Source organism: Lepidochelys kempii, chromosome 21, assembly GCF_965140285.1.
Source record: "Lepidochelys kempii isolate rLepKem1 chromosome 21, rLepKem1.hap1, whole genome shotgun sequence".
NCBI lineage: Eukaryota > Metazoa > Chordata > Testudines > Cheloniidae > Lepidochelys > Lepidochelys kempii.
Window position 1 is genome coordinate 591,355 of NC_136400.1, and position 24,050 is coordinate 615,404.

The 24,050-nt window shown below is 39.5% G+C and overlaps 3 protein-coding genes across 7 annotated transcripts in view; 2 read left to right on the forward strand and 1 right to left on the reverse strand.

Moving 5' to 3' along the window:
• LOC140901449 (mitochondrial glutamate carrier 1) overlaps positions 1–11,068 on the forward strand; it is a 34,354-nt gene extending 23,286 nt beyond the window's left edge. The window contains exon 7 of the mRNA XM_073320327.2: positions 10,383–11,068. Within this exon, the coding sequence (XP_073176428.1) occupies positions 10,383–10,488 (106 nt within the window). The 3' untranslated portion in view covers positions 10,489–11,068. The remainder of the gene's footprint in view (positions 1–10,382) is intronic.
• TSHB (thyroid stimulating hormone subunit beta) lies at positions 157–20,679 on the reverse strand. 2 transcript variants are annotated; one of them, XM_073320330.2, is made up of 6 exons: positions 20,453–20,679; positions 15,886–16,036; positions 7,551–7,858; positions 5,728–5,856; positions 1,292–1,454; positions 157–464 (listed from the first exon to the last, which is right to left on the reverse strand). In XM_073320330.2, exons 5-6 carry the CDS (start codon positions 1,451–1,453, stop codon positions 222–224), a joined length of 405 nt encoding a protein of 134 aa, XP_073176431.1. In that variant the 5' UTR covers position 1,454; positions 5,728–5,856; positions 7,551–7,858; positions 15,886–16,036; positions 20,453–20,679; the 3' UTR covers positions 157–221. The 2 variants fall into 2 exon arrangements, with proteins under 2 accessions (XP_073176431.1, XP_073176430.2); XM_073320329.2 differs by lacking the exons at positions 5,728–5,856; positions 7,551–7,858; positions 15,886–16,036; positions 20,453–20,679 and having other exon boundaries at positions 1,292–1,524.
• Positions 12,267–23,948, forward strand: LOC140901448 (uncharacterized). Of its 4 annotated transcripts, none has more exons than XM_073320321.2 (4): positions 12,267–12,525; positions 15,106–15,678; positions 16,893–17,054; positions 20,022–23,946. In XM_073320321.2, exons 2-4 carry the CDS (start codon positions 15,150–15,152, stop codon positions 20,252–20,254), a joined length of 924 nt encoding a protein of 307 aa, XP_073176422.1. In that variant the 5' UTR covers positions 12,267–12,525; positions 15,106–15,149; the 3' UTR covers positions 20,255–23,946. The 4 variants fall into 4 exon arrangements, with proteins under 4 accessions (XP_073176422.1, XP_073176425.1, XP_073176421.1 ...); XM_073320320.2 differs by lacking the exon at positions 12,267–12,525 and adding an exon at positions 13,626–14,131; XM_073320322.2 differs by lacking the exon at positions 12,267–12,525 and adding an exon at positions 13,626–14,126.
• Positions 23,949–24,050: the final 102 nt, after the last annotated feature.

Sequence of the window (24,050 nt, forward strand, 5' to 3'; positions counted from 1 at the left end):
TGCCTCCCTTCACTTCCATCAGTGCCCTCCAATGTTGTAGTTGCTTTGTCCTAGCAGGGTGATACAACAGTAAATTTGCTAGGATTCCTTTAGATTAAAAAATTCTACAGACCAACTTGCAGATCTGTTGTGAAATACAATTTTATTTATGACTCAGTTATAGATAGCCACTAGCTAACTGTGGGGCAGAAGGTACATTTCTAGCTCATTCAGTAATAAGCTCACACATTATAGGGCTTCTGTGGTTTAGTGCAATAGTCTGTCCTGACTGTCTCATGAATGCAGTCACTGTAATCAGTGTTACATTTACCACACTTGCAGTTCGTCGCCACTGGGTAAGAGTAATAGGGGACAGTGTGTCGTGGGCAGCCAGGGAGTACCACTGTTCTGTACACCATGTCTTTATATGTGCACACATTCTGGGACAGGGCACTTTTGAGGACTAGCTTCTTACCATTGATGTCCTACAAAAAAAAAAAGAGAGATGTTATTCTGTTTTACTGAAGGACACACAAGTGACCCAGAGACTCAAGACCACCCGGAGTCATTCTGATTGTGTTCAGAAGGCAGGCATCTTTCCCTGCAGACTGTAATGGCTGCATTTCTAGTGTAGTTCTACTGAGATCTCTCACTGAAAATCTGCATGTGAATAGTCTCCACATCTCTATAAAGACTTCCACATTATGCTGCACCTGCTGCCTGGCTGAGGTAAATCCACACGTAACACCAGAGCTCCGTGACCTGCACTGGCTGCCTATTGGTTTAAGGGTGGAATTTTAGGTGCTGGCTCTAAGGGTAGCACGGGACCTGCCTATGTGTGAGAGACACCTCTCTCCCCACACCGTACTGCCATCACTGTGATCAGTGCATTGACTTACGAGCTGCACACATGATGAGGCAGAAGTTACTGAAACAATTCACTTAGTAATCTAAGAAAAATTCTGTCCCTCATTAAATGGGAGAAGAACCTCTTTTCCATCCTAACCCCCAAATTCATAGGAGAAAAAGCCATTGCAATGTGAGCGGCAGCTGCCAATCTTCTACTACAAGATTTTTGCTATAGGCACCAGATCCATCAGATGGCTTCTCCCACCTCCCTGCATCACCTCTGTGTCTGAATGATCTGCCAAATGTGGCAAGTGTGTGATTTTCTATCTATTGTAAATAATGTAAGAAATTAATAGTTTGTCCCGCTGATTTTCTAGAGAAATTAATGAGTGAGCTCAGATGTTCATACCACTGCAGTGGGCACAACAGAAGCACCCGCCTAGAACAGAATAGTGCCTGGTACCCGTGTCATGCAGAATCCAGCACAGATGGTTGTGTTGATGGCCAGGCAGTAGGCACATTCTCTCTTCTCCACGTGGATGATATACTCAATGGGAGCACAAAAAGACATTGCTTGCCCAAAAGTCAGGCCAAAGAGAAGGGACATCAGAAAGATGGGACTCATGCTAGATGAAAAGACAAAATATCAAAGGAGAAAGCGTTAGATGTGGCCTTCTGCCATGTTCTGAAAAGCAGTCACTGGGGAACCAGTTATATTATTCCCAAAAGTGAAAGACAACGAAATTATATCTAACAAGAACCTGACAAAGTTCCACTACCCTCAGTCCTTTATCTGAAATAGTACTGACTGCTGCCAGAGGCAGGGTGCCAAAACGTGGAACAATGAGACAAATCTCATGTTCACTTCCTCCTATTAAATCCCATTACACGGAACTTTCTGTTAATGAGTCCTAAAATGCTGACACAATAAAATAGCAGGAAGTATCCCCAACCCTCCCTACTAAAGGATTTAAGAAATGTGACAAACGAAAGAAACAATGAGCGCTAGAGTTCAAACCCAAAACCATTCCATTGGCTTTAAAGAAAGCAAGTCATATAAAACGGTGAAAAAATGAAAAGAAATGGCTGTGTAGACAGACTGCATAATCACACTTCTGACGCTCCAACTGGCTGTTTTAATTAGAGGCCCATTGACTGGAGCTGGTGAGATATGCACACTGCCAGTAATTTAAGTAACATTCTAGTAAATGACAACAAATGACAGAACATCAGTAAAGAGTTCAAATCAACCAACCATCTACCAGCTCTGCTGACCTTTCGCATACATGCTGAGGGATCCCTAGAATGAAGTTCTGATTAGCTCCAGGGTCTGCTCAACAGCCTCCAAAGTACAAAGTTAAACTGACAGTGTCTACAAATTTATGGACATCATCCTCTGAACTCTCTCAGCCTCTAGTTTCCCCAGCCAAAGCCATTATGTTGTCCAGTTTACAACACCCAGTAGCTGCAACAATGCTGAACCTGCAAAGACCAACCTGTTGGCAGCTGAATCTTTCCTCAATACAGTAGCCTGTGTCTGCATTGTGGAGTTGGAGAGGCTGTGACCCAGCACAAGCTCTCACTGTGCTTTATACTCTCCAAGCTAATACCAGGCTGAGCATACTGTTTATATAATTGCATCTTTATTGCTGCTTTCTTATCTCAAACCTATCTATTGAAAATTCATACTGAACTATAAGGCAAATGTAATTGGAACAAATGTTCCATTTATATCCTCACATGGAAACTGGGACTGGAAATCTAATTACTTTAACACTCATTTTCCTCTCAGCCTTTTAAACCAAGTGTTGCTTTAAAAAAGCTTTTATTGATGAGTTTAGTGACTACACAGGACAGTAACATCATGACAAAAAGGCTACCATGGACATATAGCCAACCTGGGTGCTTAGAACTGAGAGCTGCTATAGGAATTACAGATGATTATTTTCCCCTAATTGTTTATTTTGGGGAAGGACTTAACTCTGGTTCCCACTGGATGCAATGATATAACAAAGAGGCAGTAGCATGCACAGAAAGGGCTAGATTCACAAAGGAACTTAGATGTGGAGATGCTGAGTGGCACCATGCCTATAACTTTCAGGTGCCTAGAAAATCACTGGGATTAATGAAGTCAAAGTCAGGCACTGGGGCTCCCTGTACAATGAATGTGGAGAGACAGGCATCCCAGAATGGGATTCGCAAAAGCCAGCATGCTAGGCAGTTCCCCATCTCAACTAGCCAATGGGAGATTCCAAGAAGAGGGGGGTGTCCTAAGCTCTCCTCCACTCAGGAAGTTCAGCACCTTGCTTTGCTTGGGATTTTCAGTTGCAAACTCTCTCTTGTGGTTAGGTGACTACACCATTTTTGCAAGTAGATGCTCCCTCATAACTTTTAGCAAGTGGTTAGGGTATTATACCTGGGATGTGGAAGACTTCCAGCTCAAGACCCATCTCCACCTGAGGTGACAAAGGATCTGCCATCTGTCAGATGAGTGCCGCACTCACTGGGCTATATATGGGACATTCTGATATGTGGTTCCCTCAGTCTGTCCTGTTGAAGCTGTTCCACTGTAAATAAATAATGACTCACTCAACCAGAGCAAGAAAGATCTCAAGCATGAGAATGACTCTCTATCCTGATGGTTAGAGCACTACTTGGAGACTCAGGATCCAGTCTCCCTGCTCCAACTACTTTTTAAAATTATTTCTTTACAATGGAACAGCTTCAACAGCAGAGACTGATGGAGACCCACATCAGAATATCCCCTTGCTCAGTGTGTAGGCACTCACCTGAAATGTAGTACAACCCTGTTCAAATCTCTTCTCTCTCTCCAGTAGAGGGGGGACTTGAATGCGGGGGGGAGGGACGATGTATCTCACAACATCCCAGTTGAGTACTCTAACCAGCGAGCTGAAAGTTATGAGGGAGGTCCTCTCTGCCACCCGGCCATTTTGCATCCCCTATAGAGATCCAATTTAGTAGATGAGCTATGACCACACTTGGTGGATCAATCCCCACAGGCAACTTTGGCAGAGGAATGCCTAAATTCCCCCAGCTCATGCATCGTTCTGGGGCTTAGGTATCCAGAGGTCTGGGGTAGGGCTGCAGTGCACATGCAGAAATGTAGGCACATAGAGAATGCTTACTGCAAAAATTTAGGTGCCAAGCAAGTTGTGACACCTACTGGCTTCAGTGGCAGATTATGGGGTTGTGAATCCCAGTGGGGCTTCGTTCTGGAATACAGGTGCCTAAAATGGCAGTTAGAGGCCTAAGTCCTTTTGTGAATCTAGTCCAAAATGAATAAGATTCAAACTGTAGCTAATCTGAAAAAATTCCCTCAGTCACTCCACCATTTCACATGGGAACAGGAGTTTTCATCTACCCACACAAGCAGATATAGAAATGATTTGGGCATTGAACCTATTTTGCAAAAGATTGATAGCAACAATTGACTCAAAATTAGTCATATCCAATGGGAGTCAAGTCTCTAGAAACAGCTATATGCAGCATGGCTAGAAGCACCATATTCAATATCTATGTCTGGAGAATGTCTAGAAATGGGAGTGCTCAGGTCCCAGTGGAGAGTGGACAGATACTGGGGAAGCACTCTGGGTGGCTAAGGGGGTTGCATGGCTGCATGTGAGTTGGCCTCAATGAAACGTGTGCATTCTCATTTATAGTAGGGCTGTTGCCCTCTCCTGCTTCATCAGGAGCCAACTTGCCTTCCCATCTCATTTATTTTGTCCTTTGAGCTTTTCTGGTTCTTACTCCACTGTTAGCATCCCAGACACATCCTCAGTAACCACTAGCTGCTGTTAAGTTTTCATGAATCTGATCCAAAACAGCCCCGTTCTCCATTTACATGGACATGAGAAATACAATACAATTAAGATTAACTTGACTTTGGTGAGCACACAGTGATTTGGGCAGGAGGAATCCAGTTAGCCCAGACTAGTGCCAAGCTACTCCACTCGCTGGCACATTAGGTTGCGTCACTGCCATGACTTCAGACTGCAGTACGTGTCTCTTTGTTCTGGGTAGTCCTTCAGTGATACCATAATGTCAGAAAAAACACATTTTACTCCTCCCACCTCATTTCTCAGGGTCTCTAATAATGGGTTTCTTTATATAACCTGCCAGGAATTAGGTATGACTCTTTCTGGCTTAAGGGTATGAGTGTAGTATTAATTGTACTCTCGGTAACATCTGTCTATGCTGCCTCAGCAGTAAAATTATAATACTGATATTTTGCTACTATTACTATTTAACTCTTTCTTGTCCTGATATAATTAAAATGTAACTAGATATACTGTTTGTATGTGTACATATATTTTATACAGGTGAGTGTATGTGCATAAAACTAGTCTCAGGGAATAAGTTCCTGCCTGAGAAAATCTAATATTTACAAGCATGCACAAGGAGACTGGAGTTTCTGTTGAGATCCAGAAAGGATACAAAAGGTCAATGCAAGAGAAAACATACTTCCTCCAAAATGTGGTAAAGGGGAGATAAAATCCAGTGAGATGCAAAAACTGCATAGACACCTGTCCTATCCAGAGTCCCTCTTCCAGTCCTGCATAAGTCAAAGCACTGGCATCTGACACGTCACCTTCCCAGAATACCTGCAAAGGGTGCAGTTGGGGAACAACTAGTGCCTTTCACCCACAGATCTCAAAGTCCTTTACATATAGGACCCCAGGCTGTTGGGGTTGTGCTTGTATCTGTTGGTCCTGACATGAGGAACCCAGTGGATAAGGAATTAATGTGCTCTCACCATATTACATGCTGTTTATATTTAGCATGAGCAAACAGAGGACACACCCAACCAGAAAGGTATACACTAAGTACTTCAAAAGGGGTAATTTTCCAAAGCTGAAGAATATTATGAGTGAAACTTACTGGGAGAAAACCTTTAGACACAAAAATATGAATGAAGATTGGTAGTTGCTTAAGAAGAGTTCATTATGTGTCCAAAAGAGCCACAATTCTACAGTCACCAAAGAGGAAAACTTGGGTTAAAAGCCCATCCTGGTTTAGAGGGGAAATAAAGACATCAATTAAAAATATATAAACAAATGGAAAAAAGGGAAATCAACTAGCAATCAATTTAAATTGGAAGTAATAAAGTGCAGAAAATAGATAAAGGAAACTAATGAAATCAGGGAAAAATCCCTTGCTGACAGGGCCAAGGACAACACGGAGGAGTTTTTTTAGTATGGAACAAAAGAAATCCTAACAATGGCGTAGACCCATTCCTAGATGGAGACAGTACATTTGTTAATAGCAATGCAGAAAAGACAGAAGTAGTCAATAAATATTTCTGTTCTGTATTTGGAAAGAAGGATGATGTACTGGTATCATATATGGAGGATTGAGTACTTTCCAGTCCATTAGTAACTGAGGAGATAGTTAAACAGCATGTATTAGGGATAAATATTTTTAAATCAGCAGGCCTCGATAACTTGTACCCAAGAGTCCCAAAAGTGTTGGCTGAGAAGATCTCTGGCCCGCTAAAGTTAAATTTTTAAATAAATCTTGGAATACTGGGGAAATTCCAAAAAACTGGAAGAATGCTAATATTGTAGCAGTACTATAAAGGTCAAACAAGAGGATCCAGGTAAGCAGTAACCTGGCTGGCTTCACAGCAATCCTGGGAAAAATAATGGAAAAGCTGATTCAAGATTTGATCAATAAAGAATTAAAGGATGGGAACCAAGTTAATCACAGTCTATATGATTTTAGGGAAAATAGATCAAATCAGGTTTGTTTGACCTCATTTTTTTATGAGATTATGCATTTGGTCGATAAAGGTACAGTAGAATCTCAGAGTTACAAACACCTCAGGAATACAGGCTGTTCATAACTCTGAACAAAACATTATGGTTGTTCTTTCAAATTTGCAACTGAACATGAACTAAATATAGCTTTCATACTCTACTCTCAAGAAAAAAATGCTGCTTTTAACCATCTTAATTTAAATGAAACAAGCACAGAAACAGTTTCCTTACCTTGTCAAATCTTTTTTTTTAAAACTTCCCCTTTATTTTTGTAATAGTTTACATTTAACACAGTACTGCTCAACACAGTATTTGCTTTCTTTCTTTTCTTTTCTTTTCTTTTTTTTGGGTCTCTGCTGCTGCCTGATTGCATACTTCTGGTTCCAAATGGTTGACCAGTCAGTTTGTAACTCTGAGGTTGTCATAAACATACAGCTAAGGGTAGCATAAAATCCCTTCTACAGTCTGATTAACTAATTAGCACTATACAGTATCAGTAAAGCAAATGTTAACTGAATTAAGAACTAATTGAACAACCCCAAATAGTAGTAGTTGTAGGCCTTTCAGGAACTCTTGGTGTACCTAAAAGTGTGAACCAAAGTAAGTCTTGCGAGAATAGTAACACTAGGTATTAGCTAGCAATGTAAACACATTTTTGAGAGGATGATACAGGAACACACATACCTTTCAAGTAACTACATAAACACATTCTTAAAGAGAATGGTGCAGGAATACACAGACCCCACATAAAATAAGGAAGTAATGACAGAATAATGGATGAGGATGTTTTGTTTGAACTATAAAGGTACAAGTGCAAGGATAGTAACTAATAACATCTGTAATGTAATACATAACTTGTTTGTATCATTGTATAAAAGGAGAAGTCACAGGAGGGGCAGTTTTGCATTGTCCTAGGGGACAATATTACATTGATTAAGCAGCTACCTTGTCACTCGCATCCATTCATTAGTGAACCTGCAGCTTGGTACGTGGGGCTCTGATACTGTGCCTTGTTGACAATAAACCTTTGCTGAGCCTTCGCCACTGAACCGAGCCTACAGTCCTCCTTTAGGAGTAACCTGAGGTGTGCTGAATCAATAATCTATGCAGGTGCAGAATGCACAGATTCTCCAAGCATTAGCAACACTAACAGTAGTCATCAGTTGGGTATCGCCATCAAATGGAGGGTGTTTCTAGAGAGGTTCCAAATGGATTTGTCTAAGCCTACTGCTTTCTACAGTTTCATCAATGATCTGGAAGTAAAAGTAAAAAGAACCATTACTGATAAAATTTGCAGATAACACAAAAATTGGTGGAATGGCAAATAATGATGAAGACAGGGCAGTCAGACAGAGTGATCTGGATCACTTGGAAAGTTGGTCCCTTTCAAACAAAATGTGTTTTAATATAGCCAGATGCAAAGTCAGAAATCTAGGAACAAATGTCTCCTACAGAATGGAGGACTGTTCCTGGAAAGCAGTGACTCTGAAAAGGAGACACAGTGGACAAACAATGCAACCTAAGTTCTCAGTTTGACACTATGGAAAAAAAAATCTAATGCAACCCTTGGATGTAGAAACAGGGAGCAGTGAGTAGGAGTATGGAGGTGATTTGATGGCTCAAAGCTAAAACCAGAACCATTCAAATTAAAAATAAGGCATACATTTTTAATTGGGAGAATGATTAACCATTGGAACAAACTACCAAGGAAAGTGGTGGATTCTTCGTCTCTTGATGTCTTTGTAACAAGAATGGATGTCAAACACGTTATTGGTCTCCATACAGGGATAATTTGGTGAAATTCTTTGCCCTGTGTTATACAGACAGACTAGATAATCTAATGGCCTTTTGGGCTTGAACTCCATGAATAAATTCAGTGCTACAGGGAGCCATTGCACAGAATCTGGCATGGTGTATGAAGGCAGTGGAGCATAATTCATCACTATGCCTGGTGGTATTTCTGTGGTACATTTGTTCATTGCAACTCAATGTCCTGACTAGTGACTTTTTCAACCTTGCCACCATTGGGCTCAATTCTCTGCCTGTACCACTGAGGTACCCGAGGCCTCATCAGACAGGATATAAGTCTGCTGTTTTCTCCAGTGACTTACATAAGCCATTAAACTGATGGTGTGCAGCCTTCCCTTGTGCACTGGACTGTGTAGTTTCCTTTCACCCTGGGCCTCTGTCTAAACTTGGGGATCCTCTCACTGTAGCTAGGTCCCTGTCTGACTGCCTCGCTGATTCCTGCCACTATGGTCTAAGAGCATTTCCTTAAGTTCACAAGGCTGCTTTTGCAAGTGTCTCCCTGAATAGTCCAGTAGAATCCAGAGTTCACTCTTAAGACTCCTATTGATCCATTTCTCCTCCTGACCCACTGTTGACCTGGTGCCTGCTCAGTTATACAGATTCTCAATGTGCCACTGCAGCCCTCGAGCTCTCAGCTGCATTCAGTGACAGTCAGTCACACAGTGAATTATTTATCTCTAGCCTTTCTGCTAACCAAAACAATTAGTTCTCTGACATCAGTAATCTACATTTTCATGAAGTGAAAGCCGTCTGTGCTGCTGCTACACAAGAAATGTTATGGGTGATCATAATGGAAGGAACCAAATAAGGGGTAAAAATATGTGGTTTGGTATGCAGGATTGTCAGAAAGATTCTGGTAGGCCAGAGACATTCTATACATACACTGGCATTCACTGAATCATTTGACAAGGATCTACAACAGAGAACAATGCCTAATGTCAAGATAGAGTCAGGAAAGAGAATATCAATAACAAGAGGAAAGCAATGACGGAAAACTTTGTAGGTGTTATGAGTGGGCTAGCCCATACATTTGTGTGAGTAAATCTGTTCTTACTACTACATGTAAGATTCTGGGTTTTGGAATTTAAAAAATCTCCATGTTGGCAGATAATACTGGAATTGGAGACAAAGCCAACATTTAGGAACAAGGCAGCTAGATCCCAAAGTATTGGGATAGTTTAGGTGATTGAGCGGAAGAAAAATGTTAGGAACAGGACCACAGTTATGGTGCAGGAATCATTGCCAGTATCATCCCAAAGCAGTGCTCCAGTGACAAAGGGAAATAAGATCCTAGCAAAGAGATAGACACATTAGCTTTCATATTTAAAATGTTTGTGGCTGATGAATTTTCAAAGTCCATTTGTCCATCGCAGGCTCTCAGAGTAATCTCTTCTAATGTTTCCTTCTAGCTCTAATCTTTTGTAATCAACGATTCACAGACCACAGTTCTGGTCCTCTGCTTCCAGGATTAGCTGCAGTATTTCCTTACCAACCAAGGATTTCAAAACTAATACTCTCTCTTCGTTGCATAGCATATGATAATGATCTCCATTTAGATATTGAAAATACAACATAGTCCGCTTAATTATTGTTGTTTATACAGAACAGAGCACTGTGTGCAGCCAGAATGACTGGAACTGAGGTTTTAGCCTTGTCTACCCAACTTTTCATCACTGATCACAACTGTAATTTTAGTATGTATTTAGATCTGCTATCAATAAATCATTCTTGCTGCACATGAATCTGTCCTAAGAGAAGGCTGAGTCTGTGAAGTTCTATTGCTCTTATGCACTAATCTCAAGGTACTTGCAGTTTGACTCCCTCTCTTCATAAAAGCCATTGAACTTCAGTGGAATGTGTCCTATCTTTGAATATTTTGTGTGCACATGTGTTTGGGGAGGAGAGGACACTACACCCCTTTCTGAAGGGCAAGCTGGAAGTACCAATGAATGTTCATCTCTCTTTCAGAACTAGAAATCAGAGGCAGATACAGGTATTGAAGGCCAGGATTGCCCCTTACCCTTCTATCTGCTGTCTTGCCTTCAGATACAACTGGGAATCTTGCAAAGAATGACTGCAGAATTTATCCCTGAAGCCTCCGTCTAGTAGTCTGTGCTTCCTCTCTTTATATTAACCACCTAACTCATTCTAAAGTTGGGACTCATCTGTAATTGGGCCTGGCCCATGCTTCAGTTGCAACAACATGGATTAATTAGCCTGGCAGACCCACATTAACCATTTCATTAACTGTGGGGGGCATACCCCATCACAATATGAAAAAAAGAGCAAAATTCCCCTAAGAAAGGTTTCTTGACTCCTAAGATTAACAATTCTACAATAAAGAAATGTTGTAATCTGTGATGTCCCTGAGTGATACTTTCATTAATTTCCAACTCCCTGTCTAGTCAGTATCTCATACTTACACTACTCAGCCTTATTATTTATGCTGATTCCTTACAATGAGAATATAATTATATCTATTAAAAACGGGCAATTACATGTTTCAATGGATTAGAAACACAAGAATTCCTAGACTGGATCAGACTGGGGTCCATGTAGTCCAGTCCCATCTCTGCCAGTGACCAACACCAAATGTTACAGAGAAATGTGCAAGAACTCATGGTTTGTGTGTATAAAAAGATCTTCTGTACTTTCCACAGTATGCATCCGATGAAGTGAGCTGTAGCTCACGAAAGCTTATGCTCAAATAAATTGGTTAGTCTCTAAGGTGCCACAAGTACTCCTTTTCTTTTTGCGAATACAGACTAACACGGCTGTTACTCTGAAACCTGTTACTTAGTGGGTAATTAGGGAGAAATCTGCCCATAGGTGAAGCTTCTTCCTAATCCACGTTAGTAAATCAAAAGGAAGTATATCTAATGCAGAAGTCAAGCTGTGGAACTCTTTGCCAGAGGATGTTGTGAAGGCCAAGAATATAACAGGGTTCAAAAAAGAACTAGATAAATTCATGGGAGGCTAGGTCCATAAATGGCCTTTAGCCACAATGGGCGAGGATGCAAAACCATGCTCTGAAGTGTCCCTAGCCTCTGTTTGCCAGAAGCTGGGAATGTGCAACACAGGATGGATCACTTGATGATTACCTGTTCTGCTCATTCCCTTTGAGGGACCTGGCATTGGCCACTGTCAGAAGACAGGATGCTGGGCCAGATGGACTATTGGTCTGACCCAGTATGGTTGTTCTTAACCCATGTAATGCAACTGTGGATGTATTCTGTATCCATATAAATGTTTAATCCCTTTTTATCCTGCTAAGATCTTGGTTTCAATGACATCTTGTGGCATTAAGTTCTACAAATTATTTGTACAATGTGTAAACAAATTTCTCTTTAATTTGTTGCCTTTTAACAAACTAAAAAACAAGCTGTTGAACAATGGAAAGTGGGTGTCTTAGAGCTTTGGAAGCACTCTATGCCTTTCCCTCTGTGACAATTTAGGCATGCTCCATTTTTAGGTTACCTATGCCCCATGAACTATTCTGAACTGAAATGCAAATACTAACATTTATTTGAAAAACTTTGTCTACAAAATAATATAATGGTAGGAAATTTACATTACTGTCTCTGTAAAATAAAAACACCAACTTTTATTCAAATTGGGTTTTATTATAAAATAAGTAACTTTCCAAACTTGTCTTCAACCTGCTTTGCTGAATGTAGTTGTTAACAAACATAGCAAAATATGTTTTGCTTTGGCCATTCTGGATTTCATGTGTTTGTTTCAACTGGACTGCTGTTCACAAGTTGTTTTAATTACAATCTGTTATGTGAGTTTTCAAGGGACATTGTGAGAGTCAAAATTTGCCCGTCATTTTGTAGCATGTCGGCCCTTTATTTATCCAAATCTATCCAGATAAGATTTTTTGCCACTGCTTTTCAGGTGCCACAGTTTGACCTAAACTACCTGGGAAAACAAAAGGTCCTCTTTTCCACTTGTACTGTGAATGCAAAATGGCACGTTAATGATTTACCTACCTGTGAGTGTTGCCAAAACAATTATTACGTTCAGTCAGTTAATAGGCTTGAGGAGATTTAGTACTTTATTCTAGCACAGGTAAGGGATGTTCTCGTAAATCAGGAAGGGGATTCTACTGGTAAGTTCATTTTTCCTTTTCTTTTGCATCCAAGATATTAATAGTGCTACTGTGAGAGAGTGAGCCAAGAGCAGTGGCCTTTTTGCAGGAAAGTTTTTCAGAATGAAAAGGGCTGATTTAGTTCCCGAATCCAAGGTAGATATATGGATGAAACCTGCCCCCAAAAAGACTTCATGCTCTGTGATAAACTTGTGTTTCTCCCAGAGAGCTAGCATATGAGATGGATAAAGAGAAGAAAACAGGCCTTGAAAACAGGACGATCACTCTGGGGAAAAACCTACCACCACTGACACTGTCCTAAACCCAGAGTAGTTCCTTTGGCTTCAGGATCAGAGATCAGCAGAACTTAGCCCAATAAGAGAACATGCAGTCAAATCTGCTTTTTACTTCCAGCCTACAAGCACCAGCTCACCTAACGATTCCGAGATTGATTTTCTTTTATATTAAATATAATTTATTCCCATCTTAAAGCCCCTTCATGCTATCAATGGTGTAAAGTGATCTTAATGTAAATGAGAATCAGGATTTTCATCTCTGCATCTTCTTCAGAGGAACATAGGAGTGAAAGATGGAAAAGACATTGCAGATCATCAAATTCACATCCTTCCCCAATTCTGAATTTTTACTGTTTATCTCCAAGAAACGCAAATTCAAAGACACAGGCGATTAGAGACAAAGAGAAAGCTGAGAAATCTGCTTCAGCTGAAGAAATGGGCAGTCAAGAGTTGGGTAGAATACTGACACTCACAGGAAGGAAAGAGCCCCTGGAGTATAGGGATAATGGAGCTTCACTTTTCCTGGGTCTTGTTTTATTACTTTCATTTAATTCCTGTACCTTAATTTTTTTTTTTTTTAGTCCTTTTGTATTCAGAAGTTGCATTGAGTATTATCTTTGTTCTGGGTTTAATTTGTCCTTTACTGTAACTATAGCTTTCAGAGTAGCAGCCGTGTTAGTCTGTATTCACAAAAAGAAAAGGAGTACTTGTGGCACCTTAGAGACTAACCAATTTATTTGAGTATAAGCTTTCATGAGCTACAGCTCAATGCATCCAATGAAGTGAGCTGTAGCTCACAAAAGCTTATGCTCAAATAAATTTGTTAGTCTCTAAGGTGCCACAAGTACTCCTTTGTAACTATAGTGCATGTCTGACAGGTTTTCTAAAACTCACTATTTCTGATCAGAGAATGGTATTGCTATTAGCAAGAAGATTTAAACACCTACACCACTTCTGAGGGAAAACATTTGAAGTGATTGCTACATATATTCTTTACAAGAGTCTAAAATTGTCTCTAGGTCTGCAAAAGCTGCTTTTTAAAACTATTGTGAAATTAAGTTATTGGTAACTGCTAGCATGACACACACACCTACCTGTAATGTGACCTTGCTAGATTCATGAACAGGTGAACCCAACCCTAGTGCATTTATCTCTGACTAATCGCAAAACTCCACTGCAACTCCACTGGTTACCATAGAGACATCTCAGTGTTTCACCCTGCCCTCAACGGAGTGTATTCCAGAATCTGAATAAACAGGAACATGCTACGATAGTGTATCTGTTCCTCGGAACTACCTGCAGATACAAGTGCCACGTGTTTCATAGGTTAGGTGAGTTCTGAAAGTATTATTTTGATAAAATTTGTTCTGATTTGATATTTCCATATGGCATTTAAAAATTCCACTTATTTTGAGTACTAAAGCACAGAATACAAAGTGTGTGGAATGTAACTGCGTCATTAATGTCAGCTCACAGCTACAACTCACCCGGAAATACTTGGACACACTTGGTTTGCACTGTAGTTTTAAGTTCCGAAAGTGTTTGATATTTCACTTGGAGTCTGTAAATTTGGGGTTTCTTTGCAGTTATCAAGACAACTTGTTGGTTTGACTTACAATGTGTAGTGTTGTGTCAGGTACTGTATCAACTCTACTTTATTCTATTGTTTGACAAAACCAAAACAAACAACTGATATCTAAATCCCAAAATACTGGCATTCTGGGCTAAAGCAATAAAAACAAGCTAATAATTTTGAAATAATAGGTAATATTCCAATTTTCCATGCTTAAAAAAAGGCTGATAGGTGATAATAGAAACTACAGTGATTGACATTTCAATATTTTAACAGGAACTCATGGTAAACACAGAAACTAGCTGAGTACTGCAAACAATTTTCCATTAATATTCATTCATACTTGTAACAAAATTGGCTTCAGCTGTGTTTTCCTTCAAACCTCCCTCCCTCCACCCCCCCAGCTTGTTTTCTGCAAATCTAGAAAATAAGTTCACCGGTAACAGTGAATATTACTGACAAGAACATTTGCAGAAACCGTAAATTTTGAGTGAATATTGCAGAATATTTGCTTTAACTTCACACCTTAATTCATTTTAACTTTGCTACCTTAATTCATATTTACTTTCCTGAGTGTCCCTGTGTAGATAAGCAAGCCCTCAAATCCCAAGTAATAAAGCCCAGCTAATGTCACAGCCATCACCCAAACCTCCTGCAGGAACTAGCCCACAGGTACTAAGCTAATCTATTTTGCTTATCTTCATGGCTTTGTTTGTTTGTATATTTGCATAGAGAAGGGTAAATCTTCAGCTGAGCAGAAAGAGTGAGAAGCCATAATGGATGGAACACAACTTGCGTGTGTCAAGCTCCTTTTGATTTATCATATAGTAGTGAAGTTTTCTGTTCAGGCTGCAGATCAACCTCCCACTGTGAACGAAGACATGCAAACAGAAGCAACATCCAATGAATCTGGAAATACAACCATATCTAGAAGCATTGTAATGTCCACCATTTCAGATAAAGAAGCAGTTAATACAACCACAGTGCAGAATATAAATGCCAGTTGGAATACAATTACTGTGCCAGCAAAGATAACTAGTTCATTGGCTTTAACAACTTTGTCACATTTTGTACGAAGCACTCTACATCCCCACAACACAGACAATAGCAGCCCTTCAGATATTACTATTAGATTCAACACTGTTGTGACATCACCTACAGTTTCAACCTTTAATCAAGCAACTGATAAAGATTCTAATCCCAGAATGTCCTCAGTCACATTGAAACCAACAGCTCAGTCTTCTACAGCCACACAGCTACATACTAGCAAAGCTTTGGATTCAGTTCCTATAACACAGGCTTCAGGTAAGTGTCATTAGATTCTATGGCAGCATTTCCTAACCTGCGGTGTCAGACTAGTTCACTGTGTGCACCCAGCTGTTGGAAAGAAGCAACGGCATCAGGCATTGGGGTTCATCATGTACACACAACAAATGTGTCAACAAGTATCAGGTATTGGCTGCTTTCAGGGCACCAACATTGTCGTCCCGTCCCCCCCCCCCCCCAGCTTACGTGTTCAGGGCCCCAGGCCCTGGGAACAGACCATCAGCTAAAGTTTCTCTTCTCTGTTCCCATGAACTCAGTTCAGCTGCAAGAGCCATCATTGGATGCCCAAAAGTGTGTAACTTCTGTTGAGTGGAGGACTTGAGGAGAAGGAGTCTTTCTGGGAGGGGAAGGAAAAAAAATTTTAATGGAAAACCAAAGATTTGAAAATTACACAGAAAAGAAAAAATTCAAGATGAGAAGGTGGAAAGCAGAGACAGGAAAGGACAGAAACAAAGAGACATGCCGAGCCAAGTTGTCAAAGAGTATGAGAAAGAGGGCCACCCATGCCTTCTGAAAAGTAGGCACAGGTTGATGGAACAGGTATTGGGGATCTATGCTAGCAACATAACAAAGACAAATCATCACGTAAGCCAACATTTTAAAGTGTGGTGGCTTAACGTTAGATAACTATATCCTTTTTTAGGCCCTTACATCAAAATGACCTGATTTTCAGATGGCTCATGACCCACAATTCCTATTGCCTTCAGCGCAAGCTGCAGGTCCTCAACCCCTGTGAAAATCAGGTCATTTTAATTTAGGCACCTAAGTATGGATTTAGTTGACTAACTTTATGTACCCTGATTTTATAAATTTTGACCATATGCTATATCTTTGATCTGCTGTCATATATTTACAGTAAACCTGGGAGGGTCAAACCCAAACTAAAACATTTACTTTGAAAATTCACCACAATAATAATAAAATAACCAGACTTTACTACAAGACTCATTTGAATAAACACAGCATCTTGGGTGTGTTGCTGTTAGGTTGCCCCATGGCAGCTTGGAGGTTAAGGCAGTTCAAATCTATTTTAGGGAGGTTTTTTAACAGAGAGGTTAGAATTTGAATCTGTCTCTTTAATACTTAGCACATTAAAACCTTCTGTATTGCCATACTGAAACCTAAAGATTGAGATTTGTTGTTTTTGTAGCTGTGAAATAAGAACAACTTTCTAAATGATTTTATTGAAACAGGAGGAATTCATCTAAGGAATTCAGAGGCCATTCTGATAATTATTTTCAGCAGCATCCTCACATTTGCTGTTCTAGCAATTGTCATATGCAATCTTGATAAGTACAGGAAGAGAAGAGCTCAGTATTCCCATCACCCACTATATGACACCTCTTCTGAAACAGGTTGGCATATTTTTAATAAGATGTATCATATAAACAAACGTGCATTCTATATGTGCACATTACAAATTGTTTATTCAAGGCAACCACTCCCCCCAGTAATGAAAGGCAGCAACCCCTGAGGAAGAAGGTGGTAACTTTCTAACACTGTAAAACAGTGGTTCTCAACCTATTTACCACTGTGAGCACATATGCAGCTCTCTATGTGTTATGTGGACTTCATCCACACAATATACATACTATCTGTGTGGCCCTGAGGGTGTCACACAGGCCGCAGCTATGTGCTGATTGGGCTGCAAGCAGCCCATAGGCCACGGATTGAGAACCACTGGTGTAAAGTAATGCTACACAATGGTCTAAGTGCCAGATCTTCAGTGGTTGTAAAGCAGTATCGTTCCAAATATTTCAGTGGAAATACATCAATTTACACCTGCCGAAGATGTGACTTTTGGGCAGAAACTGAGAACTTACCATCTTTTCCAATTACAAGTGGGGGGAGGGATACCTCAGTGGTTTGAGCATTGGCCTGCTAAACCCAGGGTTGTGAGTTCAATCCTTGAGGGGGCCATTTAGGGATCTGGGGCAAAAATTGGGGATTGGCCCTGCTTTGAGCAGGGGGTTGGACTAGATGACCTCTTGAGGTCCCTTCCAAACCTGATATTCTATGATTCTATGAACTGTTGTCAACAATTAGGCAGGCAGGTTTTGAAACTGGAATTTGACCGAGAGTGTATATTATTATACTTAAAATTTATTTATGTGTTTGTTTTGTTTAAATGAAATTAATTATGTTAAATGAAATAGCAACAATGAAAAATCCTTAAACACGGAGGGCCAGATTTCAAAGGTATTTAGACACCTAATGTGCCTAGGGGCTTTAAAAAAACCCATCAGGCACGTATCTGCATCTTTAGATGCTGCTTAAAACAGCTAGCCAAATTCAGACTGGAACCACAATAAAAACAGGGCACTTTAGTTTTATTGCAAGATAAACTAGAGAGGTTAGCATTATACCCCCATCTGGCATTGACCTCACCTAGTTTATCTTGCAGTAAAACCAAAGTGCCCCATTTTTACTGTGTGTTTATATCAAGGTAGCTTTAGTTACCCCAAGGTAAAACAACTTTTTTAGCAGTAAAGACAAAGCCAAAGAATGCATGATACGCACACCCACCCAAAGTCAACTTTGGCACCAGTGCTTCCACAGCAGTAAACAATATTTGTCATTTATGAAAGCAAGAAAGCATATGGGTACCATGGGCCTTTTGTTACAGAATCTTGGCTTACATCCCTTGGAGCATATTTCATTTAATGGAAGGCTTAGTTTCATAACTTTAAATGAAGTGGGAACTGAAAAGACAGCCAGTGACAGTTTTGACAAAAATCTGCTTGTTAATCTTGCCACAGTGTATAATTAGAGAGAATCTTCAGAGCTGCTGATGACATTGTAACAAGCCAAAGAATCCTTTGTACTGGCACACTATCCTACAAATAAATCTGGAAATCTTCCAAGATATTTATTTGTTTAGCTTACAATAGAGATGCATTAATGAGACAGTCCCCAGAACAAACTCTTTTTATCTCTAGTCCTTGTTTTGTATCATTGTTTTGTCTTTTACTGACTATAGCAGTGGTGACAAATGCAAATGAGACAACACCAGCAACTTATTTTTGGATAATAAATTTGGTAATTCATTTTATCAGAATTTTGCACTGGTAATTAGGGTCACTTACTGAAAACAAGTAATTATTTAGTATCTGGAGGTACACTGGGGTTATCGTTTTCAAACTGTGCCTATCTCTAGTTGGTGAGATGCTTTAGAGATCAGGTTCTGAAAGGCTATATCCTCCCAAGAACTGGTTAGGTGGATTATCTTCACAAAATAAAATGTAGTATAACAAATGTATAATGTGTATGTACTTCAGGTATAAATTAGCTGAGTTAAAGGAGGTGAATCACAAATATGCCTAATAAATTGATGTCAACAGAATCACTAATATAAATTTGAATTAAAAAGCCATTGACAGAGAATCATCCAAATATTTCTTTGTATGGCTAATACATACAAGCATTGGGAAAACGACAGCTAGAAATATGCTTGTGCTGATTATACTTCTTGCAGATAATGGTAGAATAATATAATTTTCTTGAATTGAATGGAACTGGACAGATAACACGGATCTGGGATAACCAAGCATTTAGTCTAAAAACTTAAATAAAAATGCACAGGAAAATGCATCAATGCTTCAATAGTTAAATGCTTCAGTATTATAAATTATAACCTTTAAAAATATTCTATTTTCCTGACTAAATGGATACAAATAAACCCGCATTTCCATGTAATAACAGTAATATTTTTGTACTTACTATAACATCTTTCATGGACTATTGAAAGGGCAACTGGCTGGCAATTAAGGATTCAATAAAATCCTGTATTAAAATGACACATCTGGGTGGTCTCTCACTCAGGTCTTGACTGAGAAAATATTCCCTGTTAAAACATGTGAAGATTTGTCAAAGTACTTCTACATTTATCATACCCCCTCTTTTTTAATACCACTCACCCAAAACAACCTGGCATTCTTTCAGTGTTTTCTGGTACTTCTATTACTTCTTTTATTAAAGGTTATTTTATTAATATTCTGATCAGCTTAACAGTTTGTTAGAAACAGATAATTTCTACCACTTTACTACCTGAAGAATGTACAAACCAAAACACAGATTATAAAGAAGTAGATTAGCCAATTTTTCATTTGCTATTTTTCATTTGCCTCCTATGCTATCTGGATTAGTGACTGGGACAATGACGCTTTTTTATGTTTCCATTTTTACTTTAACATATACAGTCAATCCACATATACACAAAATAGTAGTTCAAGGTGAATACATCGATTTTAGGCCTTGTGATTTGCTTGAATATGCTACATTTCTCCCCAGGTTCCTTTAATAATGCTTTCAATATTTTACAGCTGACATATACACTACTCCAGACGACACACTGATGATATCAGGAGGACTATATGATGCACCAAGGATTTATAACCCCAATATGACTGTATTGGACGATGATGAGCTTCAAGCTGAATACTTACCATTTGGCTCCAGACCTGGAAAGTTCAGACTTGAAATTTTATCTGGTGAAAATGAAAAAGGACTTTCCCCAACCTTTGATAGATTTCAGCCACCACCACAACACTCATAATGTAGTAATAATGCCAGTAGTATAAAGCACTCTCTTTAATTCGTTGTAACATTTGTTTTTAAGTAGCATTTTATTACAATATTAATAATTATACTAGCTCTTAATCAATAGACCGTAATGCACTTCACAAAGGAGGCAAGTACTGTTATCCCCATTTTAATGATGGGGAAACAATCACAGAGAGGTGAAGTGACTCACCCAAGGTCACTCAGCAGGACTGTGGCAGAGCAAGAATAAGTCCCAGGTCTCCTGAGTCCCAGTCTACTGCTCCATACTCTGTGTATGCCACTCTTCCTCACAGCTTCAGTTTCATCCCCAATATACTGATTAATATAATGCTACTTGTATATGTTCGGTTATACATGCTCAGTTATACTGAAGATATAATTTATTTCTCATAGGAAGTCTCACTGCAACACTGGATTAAGCCTTTCACCTAGGCAGGCAAGCATTCACATTCCTGGTATGCAGGGATATAGCAAAAACATGAAAATGATTAGTAAAGGTTAAACATGGATTTTAAATCTTAATCTTACTGCTGCAAAATTTTGAAATGCATGGATTTATAACTGGGTCATAAAAGAGACGGGCCAACCACTATTCTTCGTTCCCTAGCAAGCTCAGTGAGTAATTAAGGTTCACATTTTAAAATGGTCTCTGAATTTAGGTACCACTGTTGTTGAACAGAACAAAAATGGCAGCACTCAAAACTTGAAATTGGCTGTTTTGAAATGAAATGGTAATTAATAGATACTTGGAGCCCTGGGTGAAATCTGGGCCCCATTAAAGTCAATGGCAAAACTAATAGGGCCAGGATTTCACATCTTATATTTAAGAGGGAGGAATTAATTTTTTGTTGCAAAGCAGCTACAGATGTATCAATAGTAATATCCATATCCATAGGTGGTTTTGACTGTCAACAAACTAAGTGATTGCAGGGGAATAGTTGATTTTGAGTCACAGCCCACATACATGGTTCTAAAAAAGTAATTAATGTATTTGGCAAAGGTTAACACAGAGAGTTTTACAGTATTTAGAGAGAATAGTTTCTGGTAAACTGCTGTTGTCTGTGTTATAAGAGGGTCTGTGCATTGCCTTCTAATATATCTGTTAAAAAATATACATACTGAAAAAAACTAGAATAGAACACAATATTCTGTGTTTGTGTCAAGTCACTACTTTCCTGTAAAAAAAGAACCTGTGTACAAATGATCCTGACTACTCAGAAGCTGCGACACCCCCTATATTCCAGTCACAATATTCTGAAGATATTTTGTACATCTTTTAAATCCCCCTCTGTTAAATGTTTATCTGCTTTAGCTATATGCACTGGAACAGTTATAATGACGTAAGCGTCATTGCTCAATAGCCAATATATCAGGACCAAAGTTTGTAGCTTAACTTCTAGACACAGAGTGAAATCATGATCCCAGTGAAGTCAATGGGAGTTTTGATTAACTGCAGACAACAGCAGCATCTTCCTTGCCACTCAGGCCCATGACCCATGTGTTGTATTTGATTCAAACCTGTCTCTAGGTCCTCACAACCAGGCTATGTCTAAAACTTGCAGATTCTTTCTGCATAACATCTCTAAGAGCAAGTCTACACTGGCAACGCTGAAGTGCTTCCGCAGCAGTGCTTTAACGTGGCTTGTATGGGCACAGCACAGCGCTGGGAGAGAGCTCTCCCGCAGTGCTCTAAAAAATCACCTCCACGAGACCTGAGCGAGAAAGTTGCAATGCTGTAAATTGCCAGTGTAGAAAAGCCATAAGACACAGACTTTCCTATCCACCTTCAAGGCTAAAACTCTGGTCTCGGCTCTCATCATCTTCCATCACAATTACTGCAAGAGCCTTCTCTCTGGCCTTGCCCTGCTCATATGCATTCAGAATGCTTCTACCAATATCATTTTCCTAGCCCTTCACTTTCACCATGTCAACTCTCTCTTTGCATCCCTCCATTGGCTCCTCCTCCTCTACAGCATCAAAGAAAGGCTACTTGTCTACACTTCACAGACTATCATCACCCTACAAGGGAAGTGGCAAAGTCTACAGATGATACAAAATTACTCAAGATAGTGAAGTCCAAAGCTGACTGCAAAGAATTACAAAGGGATCTCATACGCCTGGGTGCCTGGACAACAAAATGGCAGATGAAATTCAGTGTTGATAAATGCAAATAAATGCACATTGGAAAACATAATCCTCACAAAAGCTTATGCTCAAATAAATTTGTTAGTCTCTAAGGTGCCACAAGTACTCCTTTTCATAATCCCAAATATACATACAAAATGATGGGTTCTAAACTAGCTGTTACCACTCAAGAAAGACATCTTGGAGTCATTGTGGATAGTTTCCTGAAGCCATTTGTTTGATGTGCAGCAGTCAAAAAAGCTAACACTGTTAGGAATCATTAGGAAAGGGATAGATAGCAAGACAGAAAATATCAATGCCACAATATCATAATGCCACCCATACCTTAAATACTGCATGCAGTTCTGGTCATCCCATCTCAAAAAAGATATATTAGAATTGGGAAAAGTACAAAGAAGGGCAACAAAAATTATTAGGGGTATGGATCTGCCATCTGAGAAGAGATTCAAAAGACTGGGACTGTTCAGCTTGTAAAAGAGATGACTAAAGGAGGATATGATAGAAGTCTATAAAATCATGAATGGTGTGCAGAAAGTGAATAAGGAAGTGTTATTTACTCCTTCACATAACACAAGAATCAAGGGTCAACACAAGAACCAGGCAACAGGTTTTAAAAAAACATAAAGAAGTACTTCTTCACACACTGCACAGTCAGTGTGTGGAACTTGTTACCAAGGGATGCTGTGAAGGCCAAAAGTACAGCTGGGTTCAAAAAAGAATTAGATAAATTCATGGAGGATAGGTTCATCAATGGTTATTTACCAAGATGTTCAGGAACTCAGCCCCATGCTCTGGGTGTCCCTAAACTTTTAAATGCTAGAAGCTAAGATTGGACAACAGGGGATGGATCACTCAGTCAACTGCTCTGCCTTGTTCACTCTCTCTGAAGCATCTGGCACTGGCCACTGTCAGAAGACAGAATACTGAGCTAAAATGGACCATTGGTGTGACCCAGTATGACGATTTTTAAGTACTTATCTCTCATTCACTGTTGAGATATTGGTTCCTGCCTCTGATCAGCCTATGATACCAGCCTCCATACCACACTTGTTAAATTTTCAAACAAGCACCTCTATGCTTTCTCCCATTCTGCTCCTCAGTTGGGGGGGGGGAGCTCCCCATAAACATCCACAAAACTACTGAATTATCTTTTCAAGCCTTCCTTAAACTCCTCTTTTAGGCAATACAACCCCCCCCCCCATGTACTCACCCGTTTGTTTGCTTTTCTCCATCTATTTCTTGTCTTATACTTAGAGTATAAACTATTTGCAGGTAGGGATCATCTTTTTGTTCTGTGTTTGCACACTGCCTGGCATAATGGAGTCCTAGTTCATGACTAATGATCCTAGGTGCTATGATAATACAAACAAACGAAAACTAATAGTAAGAATTTCTAGATACGAGTTAAATCCTGGTCCCAGTGAAGTCAATTGGAGTTTTGCAATTAACTTCTATGGGGCCAAGGTTTCATCCAAAGATTTTTAATTTTCCTTGATATTTGTGGATCTATTTATGTTCAGAGATCAAATTATTTGCCTTTTTTTCCTCTGAAGTTTTATTTTTAAGCTTCGAAGCCTCTGTACTATTTTTGGAGCAACTGAGATTAATCAAATACCAAAAAACATATATTAAGTTACTCTGTG

Bases quoted from the DNA above. Each gene is read 5' to 3' on its own strand.
- TSHB (XM_073320330.2), bottom strand. From the start codon at position 1,453: ATGAGTCCCATCTTTCTGATGTCCCTTCTCTTTGGCCTGACTTTTGGG. The intron at 465-1,291 runs GTACCAGGCACT...TTTTTTTTGTAG, and splicing joins CTGGATTCTGCATGACACGG to GACATCAATGGTAAGAAGCT.
- LOC140901448 (XM_073320321.2), top strand. From the start codon at position 15,150: ATGGATGGAACACAACTTGCGTGTGTCAAGCTCCTTTTGATTTATCAT. The intron at 15,679-16,892 runs GTAAGTGTCATT...TTATTGAAACAG, and splicing joins TCCTATAACACAGGCTTCAG to GAGGAATTCATCTAAGGAAT. The intron at 17,055-20,021 runs GTTGGCATATTT...AATATTTTACAG, and splicing joins TGACACCTCTTCTGAAACAG to CTGACATATACACTACTCCA.